The sequence below is a fragment of the Manis javanica genome, chromosome 1 (genome assembly GCF_040802235.1).
Source record: "Manis javanica isolate MJ-LG chromosome 1, MJ_LKY, whole genome shotgun sequence".
NCBI lineage: Eukaryota > Metazoa > Chordata > Mammalia > Pholidota > Manidae > Manis > Manis javanica.
Window position 1 is genome coordinate 145,536,450 of NC_133156.1, and position 20,198 is coordinate 145,556,647.

At 49.1% G+C, this 20,198-nt stretch overlaps 2 protein-coding genes across 4 annotated transcripts in view; one reads left to right on the forward strand and one right to left on the reverse strand.

The window, feature by feature from the left end:
- Nucleotides 1–483: 483 nt before the first annotated feature.
- CFAP90 (cilia and flagella associated protein 90) lies at nt 484–12,839 on the forward strand. The gene is made up of 3 exons (XM_037024879.2): nt 484–738; nt 11,573–11,689; nt 12,476–12,839. Exons 1-3 carry the CDS (start codon nt 589–591, stop codon nt 12,653–12,655), a joined length of 447 nt encoding a protein of 148 aa, XP_036880774.1. The 5' UTR covers nt 484–588; the 3' UTR covers nt 12,656–12,839.
- Nucleotides 12,840–16,676: 3,837 nt separating this feature from the next.
- The window catches only part of ADCY2 (adenylate cyclase 2), a 401,614-nt gene continuing 398,092 nt past the window's right edge, over nt 16,677–20,198 (reverse strand). For all 3 annotated transcript variants that reach the window (XM_073238029.1, XM_037024865.2, XM_037024862.2), the window contains exon 25: nt 16,677–17,494. In XM_073238029.1, the coding sequence (XP_073094130.1) occupies nt 17,342–17,494 (153 nt within the window). In that variant the 3' untranslated portion in view covers nt 16,677–17,341. The remainder of the gene's footprint in view (nt 17,495–20,198) is intronic.

Sequence of the window (20,198 nt, forward strand, 5' to 3'; positions counted from 1 at the left end):
GAACTGTGGCTAGGGACACATGTTAAAATGATAATATTTCGAACATACTGAATTAATGATTTATTTACAATTAATTTTACCTGTGTCATTTTTACCTTTCCGGTGTGGTTAGCAGGCAGCGCTGCTCTGGACCCTCTTCAAGGTTTCAAGTCCATCGCCTACTTCGCCTCCAGACTGCAAGCTCCGCGTGGACTGCTTGGTCCGCGGTTGCATCTCCGACGCAGGCACACGAGGTGCGCGGGCACGACCTGCCCCACGCCCGAGGGGTCTGTGCGCGGGGAGGCCAACAGGTTGGTAGGCTGGAGCTCTCCAAGGGGCGCCCCCTCGACGCAGCCTCTTCGGCAGCTGGGGCTCCCCGGACCCAGAGCCAGGAAAAGCCCCGGGTGTGGCCGAGAGCGGGCAGCGCCGTTGGGGGCCTCTGCCCAGGCCCCGCCCCCAGCCCGGACCAGGCCCCGCCCACCCCGGCCCCGGCCCCGCCTGGCAGCGCGCGACCGCGGTTTCTAGGCAACTGGCGAACGCGGTTGCCGCGCAGCCTGCCGCGGGCCGACCGAGGCTGGGCATCTCGGCAGCGGGAGAGCCCTTCGCAGCATGGACGACGACGAGGAGGAGGAGATCACCGCCGCCACGCTGCGCGGCAAGCCCCGGCCGCCGCCCATCGCGGCGCAGTCCGCCTTCAGCTACGTGCCGCCGCGGCGCCTGGACCCCAAGGAGCACAGCTACTACTACCGTCAGGGCCAGGTGTGCGGTGCTGGGGCGGGGCTGCAGGGCGAAAGGAGGCTAGGGGAGCTCGGAGAGGGGAAGGGGGCGGGCTGCACTGCCGTGGGCTGGGGTGTCGCGGGGACAGGTTGCCGTGCCAATGCTGGGGATGCGCTGGCCGAGAGACCGGTTGGGGCGTTAAGATGCTGGGGTGGGTTGGCGGAGGGAGGGAGGGAGGCAGGTGGGGCTGCACTTCTGGGGCAGGGTTGGGGGAGGGAGGAGGTGGGGCTGCATCTCTGGGGAGTCACTGGGGAGGGAAATGGCGGGGTTTTACTGCTGGCAAGCCCGGGAGGGAAGGACCAGATCCCCAGCGGGAGGCCGCTCTCCCACCCTCCCTCCGCCTGTGATCCTAGCGCTCCCTCACCTATCTTCCCGCGCCCCACCCCGATCCCTTCACAGGCAGGCCCAAACCCTGTGCAGCCCCCAAACCAAGAATTCTCTGCAGCCGAGGCTCTGACCCACCCTCGGGGTAACCTCGCCTGGCTTGCAGACTTCTCGCAGCACCTTTCCCATTAAGTGTACAGCTACCACGACCACCAGGGTAAAGCGGACCTCCCCTCCCGACCAGAGCCTGGGATGAGAGGCTTGGGGCACAGAGTGTTTGGGAAGTTGGTGGGCATGCTGGATTGCTCAGCGGGGTGTTCAGAGCCGTTTGGGGTGTGGGTTAGGGCCGAGTATTCTTCAGGGAAGGGAATGGGAGCCTCTGGGCTTCTCCTAGCTCCACTGGGAACAGCAAGGTGAGCCCTCCCAGGATCTGGAGGGAGGGTCTCAGGTGCACCAAGGCTGCCCAGCTGGAGGGGGCACAGGAAACCCTTGTAGAAGCCCGTCTGCAAACCGAAAGACAGCCAAAGGCCGATTTAAGCAGTCTGCAGGAATGCAGGGCTGGGAGCAGTCATGAGCTTGTGGCCTGACTCCAGCAGACCCCTGCCTGTGTGTCATAGGGACCTGCAGGCCTGTGAAGGTCACCACCATAGCCAAAGCAGGAAGAGGGGCAGAGGAAAAGGCCTCTAGACTGTGAGACAATGAACTGTTGGTCAAGCTCCTCAGTCTAGGTACTTTGTCTGGCAGTCTGGACCAACACATGCACCTCAGCCAGGAGGATCTCTTCTACCTGTTAGTGCCTCTCTGCTTGGCTTCAAGCATATCTGTCTCTGTACCCCTGGTTTGCTGGCTTTCCAAACCTCAACTCTTCACTGAGTGTTAAGACAGGAGGGGATTTAGAGCAATGGTACCCAGCCTCATTGCCACTATGGACCTATTTTTTCCTCCCATAAGCAGTAAGTTTCAACGAACTTCTTTCTGTAAACAATTTCACTTATTAAATGAATTTTATAATTTAAATATGTAAAACTTACATCATTGCCAATTAATTTATGATCCATGCATAGCATTAATGTATGAATAAAACAGCCAAAAAGCAAGGAATCTTGATGTTTTCTGTGCTGTTGGTCTGTGCTGTTTTATTGAGAGAATATAAGTTTGGCTTCTTGACAAAATGAAAAAATTTCACAATACACCATCTGATGTGTGTCTTTGAGGGGCCCTGTTAATGACCACCTTGAGGCTACTGAGAAATAAAAGACCTAGCAGATGGGGGGGCCAAGATACATACTTTCGAGAGAGAAAAGCCAGGTTGCAGGTTGCCACTAAAGGCTCTGGGCAGATGGGTTTAGGGACACTGAAACCTTGAGTTGGGTGGATTTGTCCACCCAGCTGCTGCAGGTGTGGGTCCCACAAAAAAGCAGATCTGAACCCCCACCTCTTGAGGCATGAATAAGGGAAAAGTGCCAGAATAGAACCTGGTGGGTCCAGTTTATCCTGCCTAAGTTCTCCAATGTGGTATGTGGCCCCACTGTTCTAGTGCCATATAACCAAGGGACAGAGAGATGCCTGATGTGACTGGGGCTCCATGCTTGAAAGGAGTAGGCAAGAAGTTTACCCTTTAAGTCAGGGGTTAGCACACCAAGGCCCAGGGCCAAAGCTGGCAAACCTGTTTTAATAATATTTTATTTGAATGATGACATGGCCGTTTGTTTAGTATTGTCTGAGGCTACCACACGGAAATGAGTGGTTGTGTCAGAGACGCTGTGACCTGAAAAATCCAAAACAGTGACAATCTGTCCCTTTCCAGAAAACATTTGTCAACCTTTGCTATTATTATTACTGCCTCTGGAAGGTAGGGATGGGCTTTAGAACAAATTAATGTGCAGAGTAAATTTTAGGTGGATATTTGAAAGTGTAGTTTTGATAGCTGGGTCACAGGCAAATTCAAGTCCTGAGGCCTTTAATGTCACACAGAAGAAAAGGATATACCAGAAATATTAACACCTAAATAAAAGAGCCTTAAAAGTAGCAAGAACAACAAAAGACATTTCAAAGTCCACTTGCGAACTAACCACAGCTGATGAAATGCTCCAAGGGTTCTGTGAGTTGGTGAGTAATCAGCAGACAGGACTCCAGTAGCTGATTCTCTACCTGGAGAGCAGTTGGACTAAGGAGGGTGAACTCTGTCTCACAAGTTTGCTGGGTGGGCTCAGCTGCACCTAAGTGTGCTGTGAATAATTCCAGGCCCCACTCAAAGCTGAGAAGAAACATTGCAGAATTAGCTCTCAAGTCAGTTACTGGGTGGCACACTCAGTGATCAGTCAGCAACACAAGCCAGGGAGTCCTAGGTAAAAATACTGGCTCCACGTCAGAGCTGTGCAGGTGGCCCAGGTCACACACCTGCTTCTCACTTTGCCCACCTATGAAACAGTACCAGCTGCAGGGAGCGCATAGGTGGATGCATTTAATTAATGGATATTAAGTGGCACATTTTGAGCCTGGTGAAAGTAGAACTCTGATTATTACTTGCTTTTTTTCAGTGATTATCAGTTTCCCTTCATTGAAGGCTGGGCCCCTGGGGCCACTGTCTTATGTCCCCCACCCTCATTTGCTGTGAGACATGAACACAGGTGAGGCAGGCAATCTGAGTATCAATCTGGTGGCTTTGGATCCTCCGAGGCATCTCCTCTGAGGGAGCCCAAACTTAAGGCTCTAAATAAAGTCCCAGTAATGCCCTGGGTCATGGACACCTTTGTCATATAGAGTTGCCACTAACATGTGATCCCCTCCGGGATTGCTCTCCAGGGGGATCCAGCAGCTGGGTTTTTCCTATCAAACAAGGCCAGTCCAGTGGCAGCAAAGAGAACTCTGTTCAATGGTGATTTTAAATTGCTTTTTTCTTCTGCCTTTGCAATGTTTCTGCTACTGTCATGGAAAAGCTAAATCAAAGGACAATGCCCTTTTATGAAGGTTTTGATTAGATTTCTCAAAGTTAAAGAGCTAAGTTAAAAAAGAAAAAAATTCCTCAGTGGTTTTAGAATATGTTTTCCACAGACTAAGCTGACTATGGGGAGTGCTGTCTGCAGTGAAGCTTTGCTGGGAACCCCCTCCCACTGCCGCAGCTTTGGTGTGATTAGCCCTCTTTGCTTCTCAGTGTATGGTGGAGACACTGAGGCGAGGGGCTGTCTCTGTACCCTACTGATCACTGAATTTCCCTTCACCCAATGCAGCCAAGCACTTTGTAAATATAACAACATGTTTATGATCCAGGGGGCAATGGGCATCTCCTAAGGGCCTGTGCCAGTGTCTGGTATACAGGAGGCGTTTGCGATGAGCTCCCAGCATTCCTAGGTGAATGGAGCCTCTTCACCCTTAGACACCAAGCACACGGGCTGCTTGTGCTCAGCCACTCCCAAGGGCTGTGGAGGAGAGGTACGCTCCAGTTCTGCTGCTGACTTACCTGTTGAAATCTAGGTGAGTTCTCCCTATTACCCTGCAGCATCTTGTGCTCACATGCCTCCCAACAGGAAGGTGTGCTAGCTGGGTGGAATGATGACCAGCCGCGTGTACACTTCCTTCCCCTTCCCTGTCCATTTTTCTCCTTTGCGCCTCTTAGTATTTAACCTACTAAATATTTTACTTAGTTATCTTGTTTTTTCCTCCCAGTAAAATATGAGCTTTATGAGGGCAGGGATTATTTTTAATCTCCACAGCACCCATCTCACATAGTTGGTGCTTCATAAATAAATTCACCTGCTGCATGAATAAATGAGGAATGAATAAGTGAAATGAAAACCTTTCAAAGTAAAGGGACAGGTCATCAATTTACAAGATCAGCCTCTTAGACCAAAGAGAGTTTCTGTTTGGATTGTCTGCTGTTCTGGGAATCCTTGGCCTTTCTCCCATCCTCAGGGATCTAAATTGGGAGTGGACTGCGGTCGCTTCTCCTGCATCTGGGCCAGTTGCACTGTCACGGAGCAGTGACCTGTCCCTGGAAAACTTAGGGCCTGGGGGTGCAGGGCTGAATGTCTCCCTCCAGCGCAGTTAGCACTTAGGATGGGGCAGGTCACCAAGGAGGGGAGGAGGCGTGAGGGGACAGGCCATGCGTCCTTCTGCTTGTGGGGAATCAGTGTTCCTACAGTCGTAGCCACCCGGGTGTGCACATGGCATGGGTCTTCCCACTGTGTACATCAGTGCAGTGATAACTGTCGAACTCTTCTTTATAAGAACACATTTACACACAGGAGATCACACAACTGTGTGCACATATTTGCAGCTTGCTCTTTTCATCTAATGATGTATCTTAGACAGCTTTTTCAAAATTGCCCCTTTTAAGGAGTAGAAGCAGAGAATGACACAAGAAGCAGCATTTCCCCCAGTATATATATGATCAAGAACAGTAGCATTTCAGCCTCCCTGGATGGCCCTTTCCTCCTGTGACATGAATGTGGGGGTCAGGTGAGTGGGGCTGCTCTCAGTGGAAGAGGGCAGACCACAGGCTCCCCCGTCACAGAGCCTCCTCTTGCGGCAGGTTGAGCAGCCTGTCCAGGGCAGAGCTCCGGGACTCAGGGGCACACTTCCAGCAGGAAACAGACATGGGGATGGGGCAGCGCCCCAACTGCTACTGGAGGGTGATGGCAGCTGGGTCCAGTGCTCTGGCCCTGGGCTAGCACTGCGACAACAGATCCATTAAAAGGAAACAGAACCTTCGCCGCAGACAAACCAGAGAGAATAGTGGGGATATCGTCCTTTAAAAGAAATTAATGTTGTCTTCTTGACAAGCTACAGCCCTTCTGAGATAAAGAATTTTGAATGTTTAAAATTAATGAAAATATCCTCATTAAGCTTCACACACTACTAGACTCCCAAGGAGAAACGCTGGATTTATCAGAAGTAAAATGAGGCCCTTTTAAGAGTCAAACAAAAGCAGTTTAGATCCCCCTGGGAATTTTCAGTTTTAAAAACGGGCCACACAGCTCTGGACAGGCAGTGGCTGCTAGCCTCAAGATGAGAGGTACAGTACTATGGCCCATGTGGAGAGGACATGGACACAGTCCGACCATGGGTCCATCACCACATAGGTCAAGGTGGGTCAGGATGTGAGCTGTGGAAACCAGTAGACCCTGATACTGAGAGTCTGAACCGATGGTATGTCTGACCTGCTTGTGCTGATCACAAAGGGCCAATTTTTAGCATCTCTTCTGAACTCTGCATTCCACTGGAAGCTTATAACTGGCCATGGTGGCTGTACTTATACCACAGAATCCAGCAAGTGCTACAATTCAGGTCTTTTTTCTCTAGAGGGCTTGTTGTTAACCTAAACACACCATTGGCCTTAAGCAGATAAACATGACAATGAATGCTTGGTTCCTTCTCATCTATAGCCCAATATATATGTTTCTCCCAGGGATCTTCTTGCTCAGGGATGTGGGAAACCAGGCTCTGCCTTTTTGCTGGTTCCATGATTACCAGGGCCTGGGGATCTTTGGGACCTCCCAGTCCTTTACTGGATCGCTTGAATTTTCTAGCCAGTGAGTGACGGGAGAGAACATGGAAGACACAGGATATGGGCCCAGCCTAGCTGGTGGTCACTGGTCTTGCCCACATTCCTTTGCCAGAGCTGATCACCTGGCCCCTGACTAGTTGTGATGGAAACTGGTAATTGCAGTTTTCTGTTTGTTCCAGAGGAGGAAACATGTTTGGTGAGCATGGAGCATTACCCCTGCCTGTGTGCCATGAAAAGGTACTAATTTCCTTTCTCTTACTTCTTTCTTCTTCATTCACCGTACAATGGTGAGTGCCTTCATATTTAAAATGGTCTGAAAGAGAGGAAAACAGACTTGGAACCCAGTGTGTTCAAAATCTGGCCCTAGTTACCCATGTGAGAGTGTGTGTGACTTCTAAAAGGAGAGCTTCCATGGTGAGAGCCGGCACTGGGCACAAGAAAGCCCCTGAGCCCAGGACACACCTGTGCAGGCAGGAGGCAGAGGCTAGAGCTTCTTCCTGGTCTACCATTTGCAGTAGTGACGAAAAGCTAGGCTATGCTGCAGTAACAACCCCCAGAGTCTCACAGGCCTGAAACAAGGCTTAGTTCTTACACCATGTGCCCAACATGGGAGGCTCTGCCCAGTGTAGTCATTCAGCAGCCACCATGGAAGCCGCTAACACCCAGAATGGAGTTCTTGGAGTCCCTGAGCTCTGGCCTTTAATGCTCCCTTAATTCTCCTGACTGAAGAGTCATGTGTCACCTCCGCTCCTGGTTCACTGTTAGACCTGGTCACATGGCTTCGCTGGCCTAGAGGAACAGGAGGATTAAGCCTCTTTGTAGTCAGGAGCTGTGGAGAACTGAGTGTTGGTCCAGCCAACACTGAGGAGTGCTCCAGGGTCTGGTCTCTGCCCCGGAGCAACAACCTTTGCTTAATCTCCATTCTTACCTTCCATTGCTCACAAGAGAACAGCTTCTCTTTACCTGTCACAACAAACACCAGAGATGGGGTGGCTTAAGTGGCAGAAATTTACTGTCTCACAGTCTGGAGGCTAGAAGTCCAATGGCTTCTTGAGGCCGCCTTCTCCCTGCGTCTCGTCACATGGTCTTCCCTCGCTGAGCATCTGTGTCCGTGTCCAAAATTTTCATGACACCAGCCATTGGACTGGAACCCCCTCCTCCAGTAGGACCTCATCCTAGCTAATTACTCTGCAACAACCCTATTTCTAAATAAAGTCACTTTCTGAGCTAGGAGAGGTAAGGGCCTAAATGTATGAATTGTTGGAGGCTGTACTGAATCCATAACAGCCAGAACGGTTCTTCACTGCAGCCCTGGCCATAGTGGTGGTGTTCAGCTCCTCCTTTCTTGACATGAGTCACATCCATATGCTGCCCCGGCCAAGACAGGAGCTGTCCTTCCTTCTTTGGGCCACTGTACCTCATGTACACCACTGTTACTCCACCTGTATCAAGTGGCAGTGTTTCAGTAATGGGTTATTGTCATTCCAGACTGTGCTCTCAGCTGTGGGACTGTTCCTCTCTGGAGCTCAGCTGAGTGCCTTGAACAACAGGAAACAATGTGCTCTGGAGGGTAAGAGGAGCCTCCATTCCTCTCAGGGCACCGGCCCGGGGCTACAGACTAGAGACTTTCAGTGTTAGCAGTGAGGTGGCCGTGGGGATCTAATGGCAGGTAAGCTGAGCCCATGGCCAGTATAAGGCCATACTGTGTTCTAACAAAATTCAAAACACACAGGGACAAGGGGAGGTCAGAAGACAAAAAAGTAAATGGGCTCTATTTTGCTTTGTTTATTAAAAGCAGTGTCGTGTGAAAAAGGAAATCTCTTAAGAGATTTTTAATAGCAAAATACCTAAACCCAAAAAATGTTTTATGATAGCATCTAAATCCAGATAGGTTTTTATTCTATCATTTTGCTTCAAACCATAAAGGAATGAAAGACAAAAAGAAAGGTTAATAATTAAAATCCAGGAAAAAACAGATTCTGGGTTTGATAAGCACTGGAAGTGGACAGCTGCACTGCTACGTGAGGCTGCCTGCCTGGTGATGGCTTTTTTTTTTTCTTTTTTCCTTATTTGTCAATAATAGAAACATTTGTTCTTGGTCAGGAAAGTTCTGAATATGCAAAGTCCCCACAAGAAGAGATATTGTGATCACACGCATCAGCAGTAGGATTCTTAATAAAGACAATTCTAAGCTAGAGAGGCTCTTGGTAATTAATTCTGGGGCTGAGAGGCACTCATCGCTGGGCATAGACTCCACTTTCCTAGTCTTTTAGGAGAGGGAATTACAGGGAGAAGCAACAGGCTTGTTCTGTGAAGCTGCATATCACAGTGGCTTTCTTGAGCATAGGGAAAAGAAAACATGCTTCCTTTCTCATTCAGATAACAGGGATGGCATTCCCACTGGATTCTGAGTCCATTTTTCCCTTCTCAGAGTTTCCTCCCAGGACAAATCCAAGATCCCAGGGGCCCTCCTCAGTTCAGAAGGTCAGGCCTGAGTGGGAACAACTGCACAAGAGGAGGCAAGCCATGCAGTTTCTGCAGGATGCGTGTCCCCTGCTGTCAGTGCTGACCCCTTCAGGTGGGGCTGTCCCTTGAGCCTGGGCATGGCTGGCCACCCTCAGGGGACCCTTCAGGAATTAAGGCTGACCCTGGTCACTTCCTCTTTGGTCCAAGGCTCTCCGGGTGCAGGAGAGGGCGCCACTGGCCAGGTGCAACTCCCACCCAGTGCTCAGTCCTAGTGATTCCGGCTTTCTGTAACCCCGACGCTGTTCTCCTGCACACACACCCATTTCACAGGAACAGCCAAGCCAGGAGGGCTTCCAGTGACAATGGCACATCTGGGTTATGATCAAGAGCCCAGCCGACCTAACTGTTTGTGAGTGGGGGTGGTGCAGGGTGATGGGGTATGAAGTTATGCCTGCTGTCTGCCTCCTGGCCTCAGCTAGGCCTGGAGCAGAACTCTGAACTTCAAAGGTCCGGATCTATCTGGCAGCAAAGGCCAGGGTCTCCTTTGGTGAATTTATCTCCCACCATCCCAGCAGAGCGGGCGGTAGACTCAAACTTTCATTGAGTCACTGCAGGGCCCTCTGGCTTGGTGGCTTCCTTGAAAAAGGTTTGCTGTAGGGTTTGCTTAACCTCCGCTGGCTAGAAGCAAGCACCAAGTCAGTCCCACCAGCTTCTGTGTCTGTGACATCCTGCACCCTCTACATTAGAGATATTGAGGTTTCTCTATCATTTCCTCAAAGATATTTTTAAGTTTCAATTTTATTTGTCAAGCAAATGTCTGAATTTTATACAAAATGACTGATAGTTTCTTTGTGACATTTCTCCTATTGCTTTTATTGTAGAAAACTTACAGGTTTTCTTTTCACTCATTTTTCTGATACATGCAGTTTATTTTTGCCCGTAATGGGTAGTGAAGACCCAATAGCTTTTTTCCCAAAAAGCTAGCCAATTTTCATGGTATGAAAAGCAGAATATTTACCACTACTCCACTGATTTTTGTTTAACCCTCGGAGTACATGGGCGATGGTACCCCTTGAGAAGGCGTGAAGGTGAGGGCCAAAGCAACTGAGGGGTGGCAGAGAAGACAATGCCAAGAAGCAGCTCCCTCACGGTGACCTCATTTGTTGGCATCGGAGCACAGACTCAGCAGCTCTGGCTCCTGCCTCCCAGTCACTCGGACTGACTCTGAACTTAGGCCAACCAGGATAGTAGCAGTTGCTGACTAAATGCCCTAAGCAGGTTACCCCTGGAATTCCTAGGAACCTTAAGATACTGCCTTGTTTTCCTTACTAGGTGGTTGACTGCACCAGGACAGTGGTCATGTCTGAGTCACCTCCACAACCTCCCCAGCAGGTGCAGAGTGTGTCTTGCACAGGTCGGGTGGCCTGTGAAGTTTGTCAAGGCCAGGCTGAGCTGGCTGGCTCTGCCCACTGCTGCTGGCAGCTGTGCTCTGCAAGCAGTGAGGAGGGCATACGCGCTTGCCCACAGACTGTCTACGATGCTTGCATCCTTCTCACTGTTCACCTTCTATCTTTGTGTCCTCCACTTGGAGGACACCATTCTAGCATCAGTATCGGGGGAGAGAACAGTGAAGTTGGCACGGGGTAGGGGTGGTGCGTCAGGTCTCCCACTGCAGGATTCGAGGTAGCTGGTGCTTGGCTGGAGCCTCACTTACAATGTGAAGATTACAGGTCAGCTATGCGTGGATTTCTTTTCCTTTCACTAGGTAACAGCTAAAGCAAATGAATTTTTGCATTCAGAAAAATTTGGGATGAAAAAATGGAGATATTATACATCATTAATGGGATTGTTTTCTAATACATCAGAACTGTGTGTACTTTACATGTATGTTTAATACATGTGTGTATTTATACATATATCTATATACACATAGGCAATATATATCAAGTACATATACTTACTTTACAATTGCTATAGTTACCACACATGATCAAATAAACTATTTCATTCTCTCTAGGGAGGGATTCAAATGCGGAAAACCTGCCTATTTGTTAGCCACTTAAAGGGTGACTTCTGTTTGATTATATCATGATAGCATCCAGGAATTGTTAATCTTTCAAAGCAGTACGAGCTATTACAGAAAATTTGAGGAACAGCAGAAAAGAGGAACAAAGGCAGAAGCACCCGTACTGAGTGGATCACCACTGTTTTAAGGTTTAAGCTCCAGTGATGGAGTCGGTGTGTGAGGATCCGCCTCTGTGGAAGAGGGCTCTACACAAGACCGAGGAAGAGTGCCCGCAGAGGCCTCCCCATGCCACTGGGAACCCCTCAGCCGCCTCTGGCTGGCTGGGCCTGGCCTGCCTGCCGGGCCGGGGTTCCGCTGCCGGCACATCCCCAGTGCGGTGGGAAACTGCGCGTGCCCCTCTCCATCAGGGAGGCCTCTGGCTTCCAAGCTCACTGGAGGCTCCAATAGCCCAGTGCCCCAGTAAGCCGTGCCTTTCTTTCTCTTTTTGTTCCCAGACAGGAATCATTTCCCTCTATGACTGTGTTTTTAACAAGAACCCAGGTTATAATCAGAAATTGCACCGAGATGACAGAGAACATGCAAAAAGCCTGGGACTTCATGTTAATGAGGAGGTAACGTTAAGGCAGACTCCTGACAAGGTGGCAGTGTCACCGTGTGTGTGTGTGTGTGTGTGTGTGTGTGTCGTTACTACTGTGTCCCGTTTGCTGTATGCAGCTCTCTTCTGTGCTGGAAGGTTACACTAAGCTCAGTCTGTTCTGCCATGTTACTGGGCAGTAATTGTATGACTGTTGTTCAGTTCTATAGAATTTAATTATGCAATGAAAGCACAGCTAAGAAGTTTTTTCAACAGATAAAAGAGGTTTTTGCTACCGAGTCCTGGTTGTCACGGTCCCTCTAGGGCCACTGTCACAGTCCCTCTAGGGCCACTGGCCTTCTAGGGATGAAACCACCTGCTCCAGAGTGATCTCCCGAGCTGAGTGGCAGACCACAGTGACCATCACATAGAGCACAGCTCCCCTTGACCTTTCCAGGGGACATGGGAGGCATGGGGGACATGCATTTGGGAGAAAAAAGGAGGCTGGAGGGACGAAAGCCTGGCAGGAGGAGGCAGGGAGGGGCCAGGGGAGAGAGAGAGAGAGGTCAGAGCAAGGTTTTTGCCTTTCCTCTGAACAACCTGAGGACCTTGGAGGGCTCTGAGCAGGGGACGGAGGCCCGCGTGGTTCAGCAGATCCTCCTGGTGTTAAGAAGTCCAGGTAGAGTAGGATGCTGGGGAAGGATGCAGGATGAGGGGGGCAGGACGGAGCAGGATGCAGGGTGTCGGGAGGCAGGCAGCAGGGGACAGGAGGCGGCTGGGAGCCCTGGGTCGCCGCATGCTGATGAGTGCGGTCACCCTGCAGGAGCACGAGAGGCCGGTCGGGCTGCTGTCGTCGTCCGTGCACGGGAGGCGCATCCACCAGCCGGTGGAGCCGCTGGACCGGGACCACCAGCGCGTCAAACACGTGCAGGCAGACTTCTACCGCAAGAATGACATCCCCAGCATCAAGGCGCCCGGTTTCGGGCATGTGTCCCCTTCCTGACGCCCACCGCGGTCGGGTCCCTCGGGCCACGCAGGCGCCGGCGGATTGGAGGCGGCGGCAGCGATGGCCTGCGGGCACCTCCACCCTCGGGGCAACCACGCCTGCGGGGCGAAAACGGCAGAGGACATGGCGCGAGGGCAGGTCCGCTGTTAGCGCCAGAATAAAGTGAAAACTGTTCCCCCTTGAGGGTGGTCTGGTTCAGTTTTGTTTGTGGCCACTCCACGTTTGCAAGACTCTTTGGGGGAGCGGTGAGCAGTCCCTTTTCTCAACCGTTATGCATACTGCTACTGGCTGAAAAATGGACAATACTGCTTTTCAAACTCTCTTCGAGAGGCGATGGAATGAAGCCGCCTTTTGGCACAGTTGAACCCTAGATACTACAACATTGCCCACCAGAAGTCCCAGCTGCACATAACAGAATTTTGCACCATGGAGGTCAATAGTCCTAGTAAGAATGGGTGGCCTGGGTGGTCAGCAATGCTGCTGTCACTCCTCAATTAGGAAGCAGCCAAAGGTCATGCAAAGAGAGGACTTGGAGGTTCAGCAGACTTGGGTAAAAGTCTGGCTCCTGCATTTTCCAACTGCATGGTGCAGGGCAAATTATTTCACCTGTTTGAGCCCACATGTCCTCTCTATAAAGTGGGAGTTGTGAACTGTGGAGTTTGTTTGGGAATCATTTACTTTTTGTGTGGTCATAATTTATTCAGTCACCATAGGGGCTGTGACGGTTAGTCGGGGCAGTTTTCTTTCTGGAAGCAGCTGCTTTTAACCTAGGCTGGAAATGTTTACTTTGGAGATGATTTGAAACATACTCAAATATTAAGATGTTGACTATATTTTTAATGAGTGGATCCCTTGGAAGAAATCATCCCTCCTGCATGGTGATTACATTTCTCACTGCTTAGCAGTTAGTGGGCAGGTGACCTAATTAAGTTCAGTACTGATCCTCCATCGCTGGTTTTAGTGTTTGGATTCTCTAAGGACTTATGACACTGAATTGCTGGCAATTTCAAGGCTGAGTGACTCTTAAATATTTTATTCTTTGGAAAATGTGTTTTCACTGTAGATGCCTTTTATCTTCACTTTTGTCCCCAAATAGCAGCAGTTTGTATGGAATGCCTTTGGGTGCATTAAGCCATATTTATACTAAAATAGTCAGGAATATACATAAGTTTGGATTTTGGAAATCCTTATAAATTACTCTCTCTTCATTCTAGATTACCAAGAAAGACAAAGCATCTTTAAGAAAAGGCTTCATCTGAAAGTCACTGCAATAAATTGTCAAACTAAATCATTTTCAGTTATTTTAAGTCAGATCCAACTCCCTTAACGTTCCACTACTTTTGAAAAGCAGGGCCTTGGTGGTATTATGTTTAGTACACATGGTGTCGGGGATCAAGGGGAGAACAGTGTAGCACAGAGAAGGCACATAGTGGATCTGTGGCACCTTACTACACTGATGGACAGTGACTGCAGTGGGGTATGGGTGGGGACTTGATAATATGGGTAAATGTAGTAACCACATTATTTTTTCATGTGAAACCTTCGTAAGAGTGTATATCAATCATACCTTAATAAAAAATTAAAAAAAAAAACAGCAGGGCCTCAGTGGGGCAAGGTTTCAAAAGATCTCATTTGTCAGGCAGCGAGAAAAAGTTCATTGTATTTCTCTCAGCATCTCAACTTTTACAATCTGAAGTCAACCAGTGAACGCCCGCTGGTCATCTTAGCAAAGAGAGGCATCTATTAAGAGAATTTGTTTGGAATCACAAATTTCCACCATTACTCAATGTTTCTTGGGAAGCAGAGTGCTTGCTGTCTTGGGAAAGCACATTGAGTTGGGAAAAAAGAATAACATGGAGGATTCATGACAGTGGAGGCATTTTTAAACAGAGGTATGAAAAATATTTTCATCTTAAGGGGACTGTACTCAAAGTGGTTTTCATGACGGCTTCCTACAAGATTTATAGGTCAATGAGGAAGCCTTTGAGGAGACATGGGCTGACAGAAGAGAACTGCCAGGCCTCATTTGCATGATTCACTCAGAAATGTTTGCAGTTGCCAGAGTGTTGGGAGCTTTGCCCAGGAGCCAGATTTCAGGGAACTTCCAGATTTTAGGGAACAGGCAATTTTCCACTCTAGTTTCATCTTGGTCACTAATCAACTGGGAAACTTTGAACAAGCCTCTGGGCCTCTTTGCACCCGTTTCTTCATTTGTCAAAAGCAGGGCAGTCTCAGACTTGATCAGGGATCACAATCACAGTGGCGGACTTGTTACCCAAACACAGTGAGTGTGGGTGGAGGGGGCCCACTGCCAGGGCTTCCCACCTGGCACATATGCATGGGGCCTGAAGATGTGCCTTTCTAACAAGTCCCCAGGGGATGCTGACACTGCTGGTTGGGGACCACACTTTGAGAGACCATGTATGCACACACCTCTGCCAGGTGAACTCTGATAATGACTTTGATTGTTTTAAAAAGTCAGTCGCTTGGGAAGACTGATGAAACAGCTTGGGGAAAAAAATAATTCTCCTTCTGAGTTCTTTCCACCAAATTGACCACATCTCAGGGAAGGAGGAGAGGGCCATGTTTAGGAGTGCTTGGCCAATCAACCAGCTGTGGGCATCTACTAAGGAGAGGTGACATAAAGTGCCATGTGATGGGTGTGCCGGAGGCTTTAAGGGAGGAAGCGCTCACAGGCGCAGTGGCCGATCACTGTTGTGACAGCTGCACAAGGCTGGCTTGGAGTCACTGAAACCCTAGTCCAGATTTCAGGTAGAGTGAAATGTCCTTACATTTTTCTTCTTTCAGTCGCCTTTTTGGAGAATCAGGTATATCAAGGAAAATGCTAAGCTGCAATTAGCAGATCAAAAATTCCTGACTGAGGCAAACAATTGAACACATGCTGTATTCCACTTCAATGATGAAAGCCAGTTATTAGTTTTGATAAGTGCTTTTAACTTAGTATGAATCAAGGTCCTGGCACGGCAGCCACGTTGGTGCTGCGAATATGCTGAGGGGTTAAGCCCTGGGTACCAGTCAGGCTTTTTAATAGTCGCTAGCTTTTCAGCGGTCACAGACCTGATCCTATGAGCTAACAATCAGGAGAATACTCCTAAGAAAAACTGAGAGATGTGTTCAAATTCACACAGGAGTAAAAATTCAGAGTCAAGAATCAAACTGAGGCCTCACACTTCAAGTGCAAGTTCCCAGGAAAAAGCTGTTTCCTGCTAGACCACTGGGGTCCTCTACCTCTTATGATTTATGACATGATTTATGAAAATAAACCAAGTTTGCCCAACCACACTGGCACTGGGAACTTTGCTTTTAAACATTAAATTATTCACAATTGCTCTATTTTTATTTACCCTTTGGCACAGTATGGTTTCTTTACATGAAGATAAATCCCAAAACTGTAGAGTTGGATTTACAAAAATGAAATTTCCAAGGTCTTCATCTTCAGAAAGGCATAGACATCTGCTCTGTGCCTTCTTAAACTTCCTCAGACATAAGAGGCAGCTTATGGGGCTTGGCACCATCTCCTGGTTTGTTCAAACTACTGTGACTGCTGACTTACATCATTCCAAATTACGTTCCTGCAGGCTGTGTGAAAGTTCTTCCAAAGTACTAAGGTAGATGGAGTATTCAGACAGAGTGCTGTTGCCAGCAGAGAATCGTTTTACTGTTAAAATATTTCTCCTAGAGAATGTGCTGTAGCAATGCCAAAATGAAACCTGGACCACATGACACACTGAGCACGCTTTCTTTCTGGCCCAAAAAACTGCATAATCAAGTACACACATCACTGTAAAAAATATGCATCATCAACCAGAAGTTGCATAATCAATGATCCCAAACTTTGTCCTGATCTGAATATACTTAAGAACATCTCCATCTTAGCTTTAGGAGAGCCCTTTCTGAAACAACTGTCCAACGGGAGAATGAACAGTAAACAAACCTCAGTTCTGGGGCAAACCGCAGGGGAAAGGAGGAGCAGGGAGAAAAGATATAAACTGCAAACTAAAGTACATAAACTTTTAATGAATTAACCTTACAAAAGACAATGGCATCAAACATCAGACGCGTTTGGTACAAAACTGTTCCTACGTCATGAGAACTAATGGTGGTGATGGAGGGCAACGTACTGCTAGCATGAGACACGACAGAGCAAGGTGACAGCACCACGGATCCCAGCCGGGGCCGCGCTTGGTCACTGGCCATGAGGCAGGTGGTGAACACAGTCACATTCCATGTGGGGTGACAGAATCAACATATTCACAAATACTGTGTGTTTTAGTATCAGACTAGTGGATGCGGCTGGCGAGCTACCATATTTTCCAGAGAATAACATGCACCAGAATATAATATACACCTCCTAGTTTTATTGCCATAAGAATGTTTGTTTGTTTCACCTCTATCATTTCTGTTAGTTCTCTGAATTCCTTTCTCCTAGAACACACACGCCTTTTCCTTCTGCTCAGGAGTAAGCACAGTGCGAGCGGCAGAGCGATCTTGGCACACATCAGACACCAAACGGTATGCCACCAGGTCGCAGGAACGAGTCTGCAAGGCTCCATAGGACAGAACAGAGCACGTACATCAAAAACGAGGGACACAAGTTGCAGTCAGAAAGTGCATTGTACCTTCCTGAAAATACAGTCTTCTAGCCAAAACGACGGCGATTCTTCAGGATGCCAAATTGCTCTGGGAAAGGGATCGTGACATTTCTGTGTTTACAAAGTACGTTTTCAGCTCCCCCTTGCCCTTCACATTGATGACGCCTCGGCAAGTGCATGTGTACCCCAGTGCCTGTAGGATGAGGCTCGTCTCCTCGGTGACCTAGAAGCACATTGACAAATGAAGAAGTGGTTAGTGCCTCTGTCAGCAGGACACCTTTGAAAGGTCATTGGACTATGAGGATAAAGAACCAAAAATGCTCATGTTCTTCAGCCCATTCATTGCACTCCTGAGAAATTAGGAGAGAAAATAATCCATGAGAAGAGAAGCTCCTGAGGCCAGTGTTTAATTTAGTGCTGTGAGAGTGAAAAACTGGAAATGACCTCAAAGTCAAGGGATCTCCAGGGTGAAGTAAACTCAGTGCTGTCATGACTAATATTGTAGATGAGATGAATAACTTCTTTTCACCCCAAAAAAGAATTAAGCTTGGATCCATGCTGATTTCAACCATGTGAAGATTATGCATTCACATATATGAGGCCTGGAAAATGGAAAGTAAATCAAAACATGTTGGGGTGCTGGGATTTGGGATGAGTGTTTACAAACTGTCATGAATATCATTTCATGAAATCATAAATATTAATAACAGATTTTAATATGGATGGAAGACAACACCTTGAGAGGCAGCCAACACCTGCACGTGGGTGTGCGTTTTGGGTTGAGTGCACATGGGTAAGGTGTCCTAAGGAGTTCACAGTAGTCTTGGCCTGCAGGTCTTGAAGGCTTTCTCCTACCACTGACTCCATGAGGAATGCTGAAATGCACAGGCAAGCCCCTGCGGCAGCCTGCCCTTTGGGCAGGACTTGTGGTGACTTCCTGCCATCGCACCAGGCAGCAAGCACCCCAGTGGCAGAGTCACCATCAGGTCCCGCTGGCACACAGGCAGTGAAGCTTCCTGGGAAGTTCGGCTTCTCTCTCAGGGCAGGTGGGTGGGGTTAAGCCTTGTACCAGCTCACCGTGAGCGTGCTGGGCTCTCCCTGGAAGACTAAGTCTGGGGACTCTGCAGCCACACCGGAACCTCCTGCAAACACATTTTCTTATGCAGAGAATGGGTGAGGTGCATAGACTTGGCTAAGAATGAGGCCTCAGCTGTGGAGGGGAAGAGAGGTGCCCCTGTCAAGAACATGGCACCCCAGCCAGGGAGGAATTATTAGTTATTAATGTTCTGCCCCCCAGGAGGAATCTAGGGCTTGAGCTGACAGGACAAAGCTGTTTTCCAAAACCCCTGGTAGGACTGCTTTGGAACCAGGTATAAAAGCAGAGGAAGAGGAGAGATTTCTTCCCATTAAGTCAGAGGAAGTGGACAGGCATCTAGAGTCCCCGGCCAGCTTGGGCACGGGGTGGGGGGACGCACAGGTGCTGGGCAGGCTTGTGGACAGCACAGTGACACCACAGTACAGATCCGCTTTGGGTGTGGGCACTGTGTGGGGGTGGGGACAGCAGCCAGGAGCCAGCCTTCTGGAGCTTGGGCCGAGAGAGGCCTGGAGGGCAGACAGTGCCGTGGGGCAGAAACACATTGTGCCACAGAGGGGCTGTGCTTACAAGAACCCAGGGGTGCATCCAGGGCTCCCTGAGGTGAGGGTGAAGTGTGCGCTGTAATGATCTTGGGGCTGCTGAAAAGGGTTAGATAAATCCCTCCATCTTCCTGAAGTGTGACCCAGTGGCCAGCCGCTGGCATGGTGGCCAATGTGTGGGTCCTTGGGACCCGTGTAAGCTGAACAGGAAAGAAAATGGGCAAGCAGTTGCCAGGTGTCCTCCCCCAGCTGGCCCATGTCCCAGATGGTGGGGTCAGGTCTAGTTTGGGGGTGATGCCAGGAACACAGGAAGGACTTTGAATCCCGGGTAAGAACTGAAGGACCTTTCACAGTCAAGAGACTCAGATTACAAATGTGTTCTCACAGTCAGAGTTCTTAGGGATAATCATAATTAGAGAATTCCATGGCCCCTGGGCTTCTGACTCTTCTCAAAGAGAGCAAACCCATCACTTGGAGCCCGGGATGTCCATTGGGCATTAGTGTGGAGCATCACCATTGGCATTGTGGGGCTGTCTGCTGGAACCTGGGATGCCAAGCACACAGTCCTCAGGAAGCAGGGAGGAGGGGGTGTCTCCCTGGTGAGCGCCAGCTAGTCTCACTCCCCGCCACCAGGCTGGCTGGGGACTGGGCTTTCTATCTGCTCTTTAGGCTTCCGGACAGGAAAGCACGGCGAGGGCGTACTGCTCTTCCATCAGACAGCCTGTTCTCGAGGCCCAGGAGAAGCTGCTAACAGCCTCAGCATCATTCTTTTACTATTCCTGGCATCTCACTAAGTTTTTGCACATAAATGGAAATGGGAGGCTATTGGAGCTACAGAGAGCTACCCCCTCAGGAGAGGGAAGCTTTCTCATATGCAGACCTCCTGGCTGCCTAGCTGAGTGCACACACACAGGTCTGCAGACACACTTCACTCTTGATAGGCAAAAACCTGTCTTCTTTCTCCCCTGGTGCTCAGAGAGCACAGACACTGTCCAGGTGGCTGCTGTGCTCTAAATCACTTGGACCTTTATGATGCCTGGTATCCTTTTAGAGACATACTTGAGTTCAAACTCATTTTAAACCCTGATCCACAGGGGATTTACAATCTCCAGAAGGGAGCCTCTCCCTGACTGGTCTCTCTTAAATTGCTTTTGATACTTATCCCAAGCACTTGGAAACTGCTTAGACAGTATGAAACTACCATCCATCTTCTGCTGTGGAATCACAGACCCAGAGAAATGCCTGGTGGTTACCATGGGGGAGGGGTATGCATCAGGGGGTAGAATCGGTGA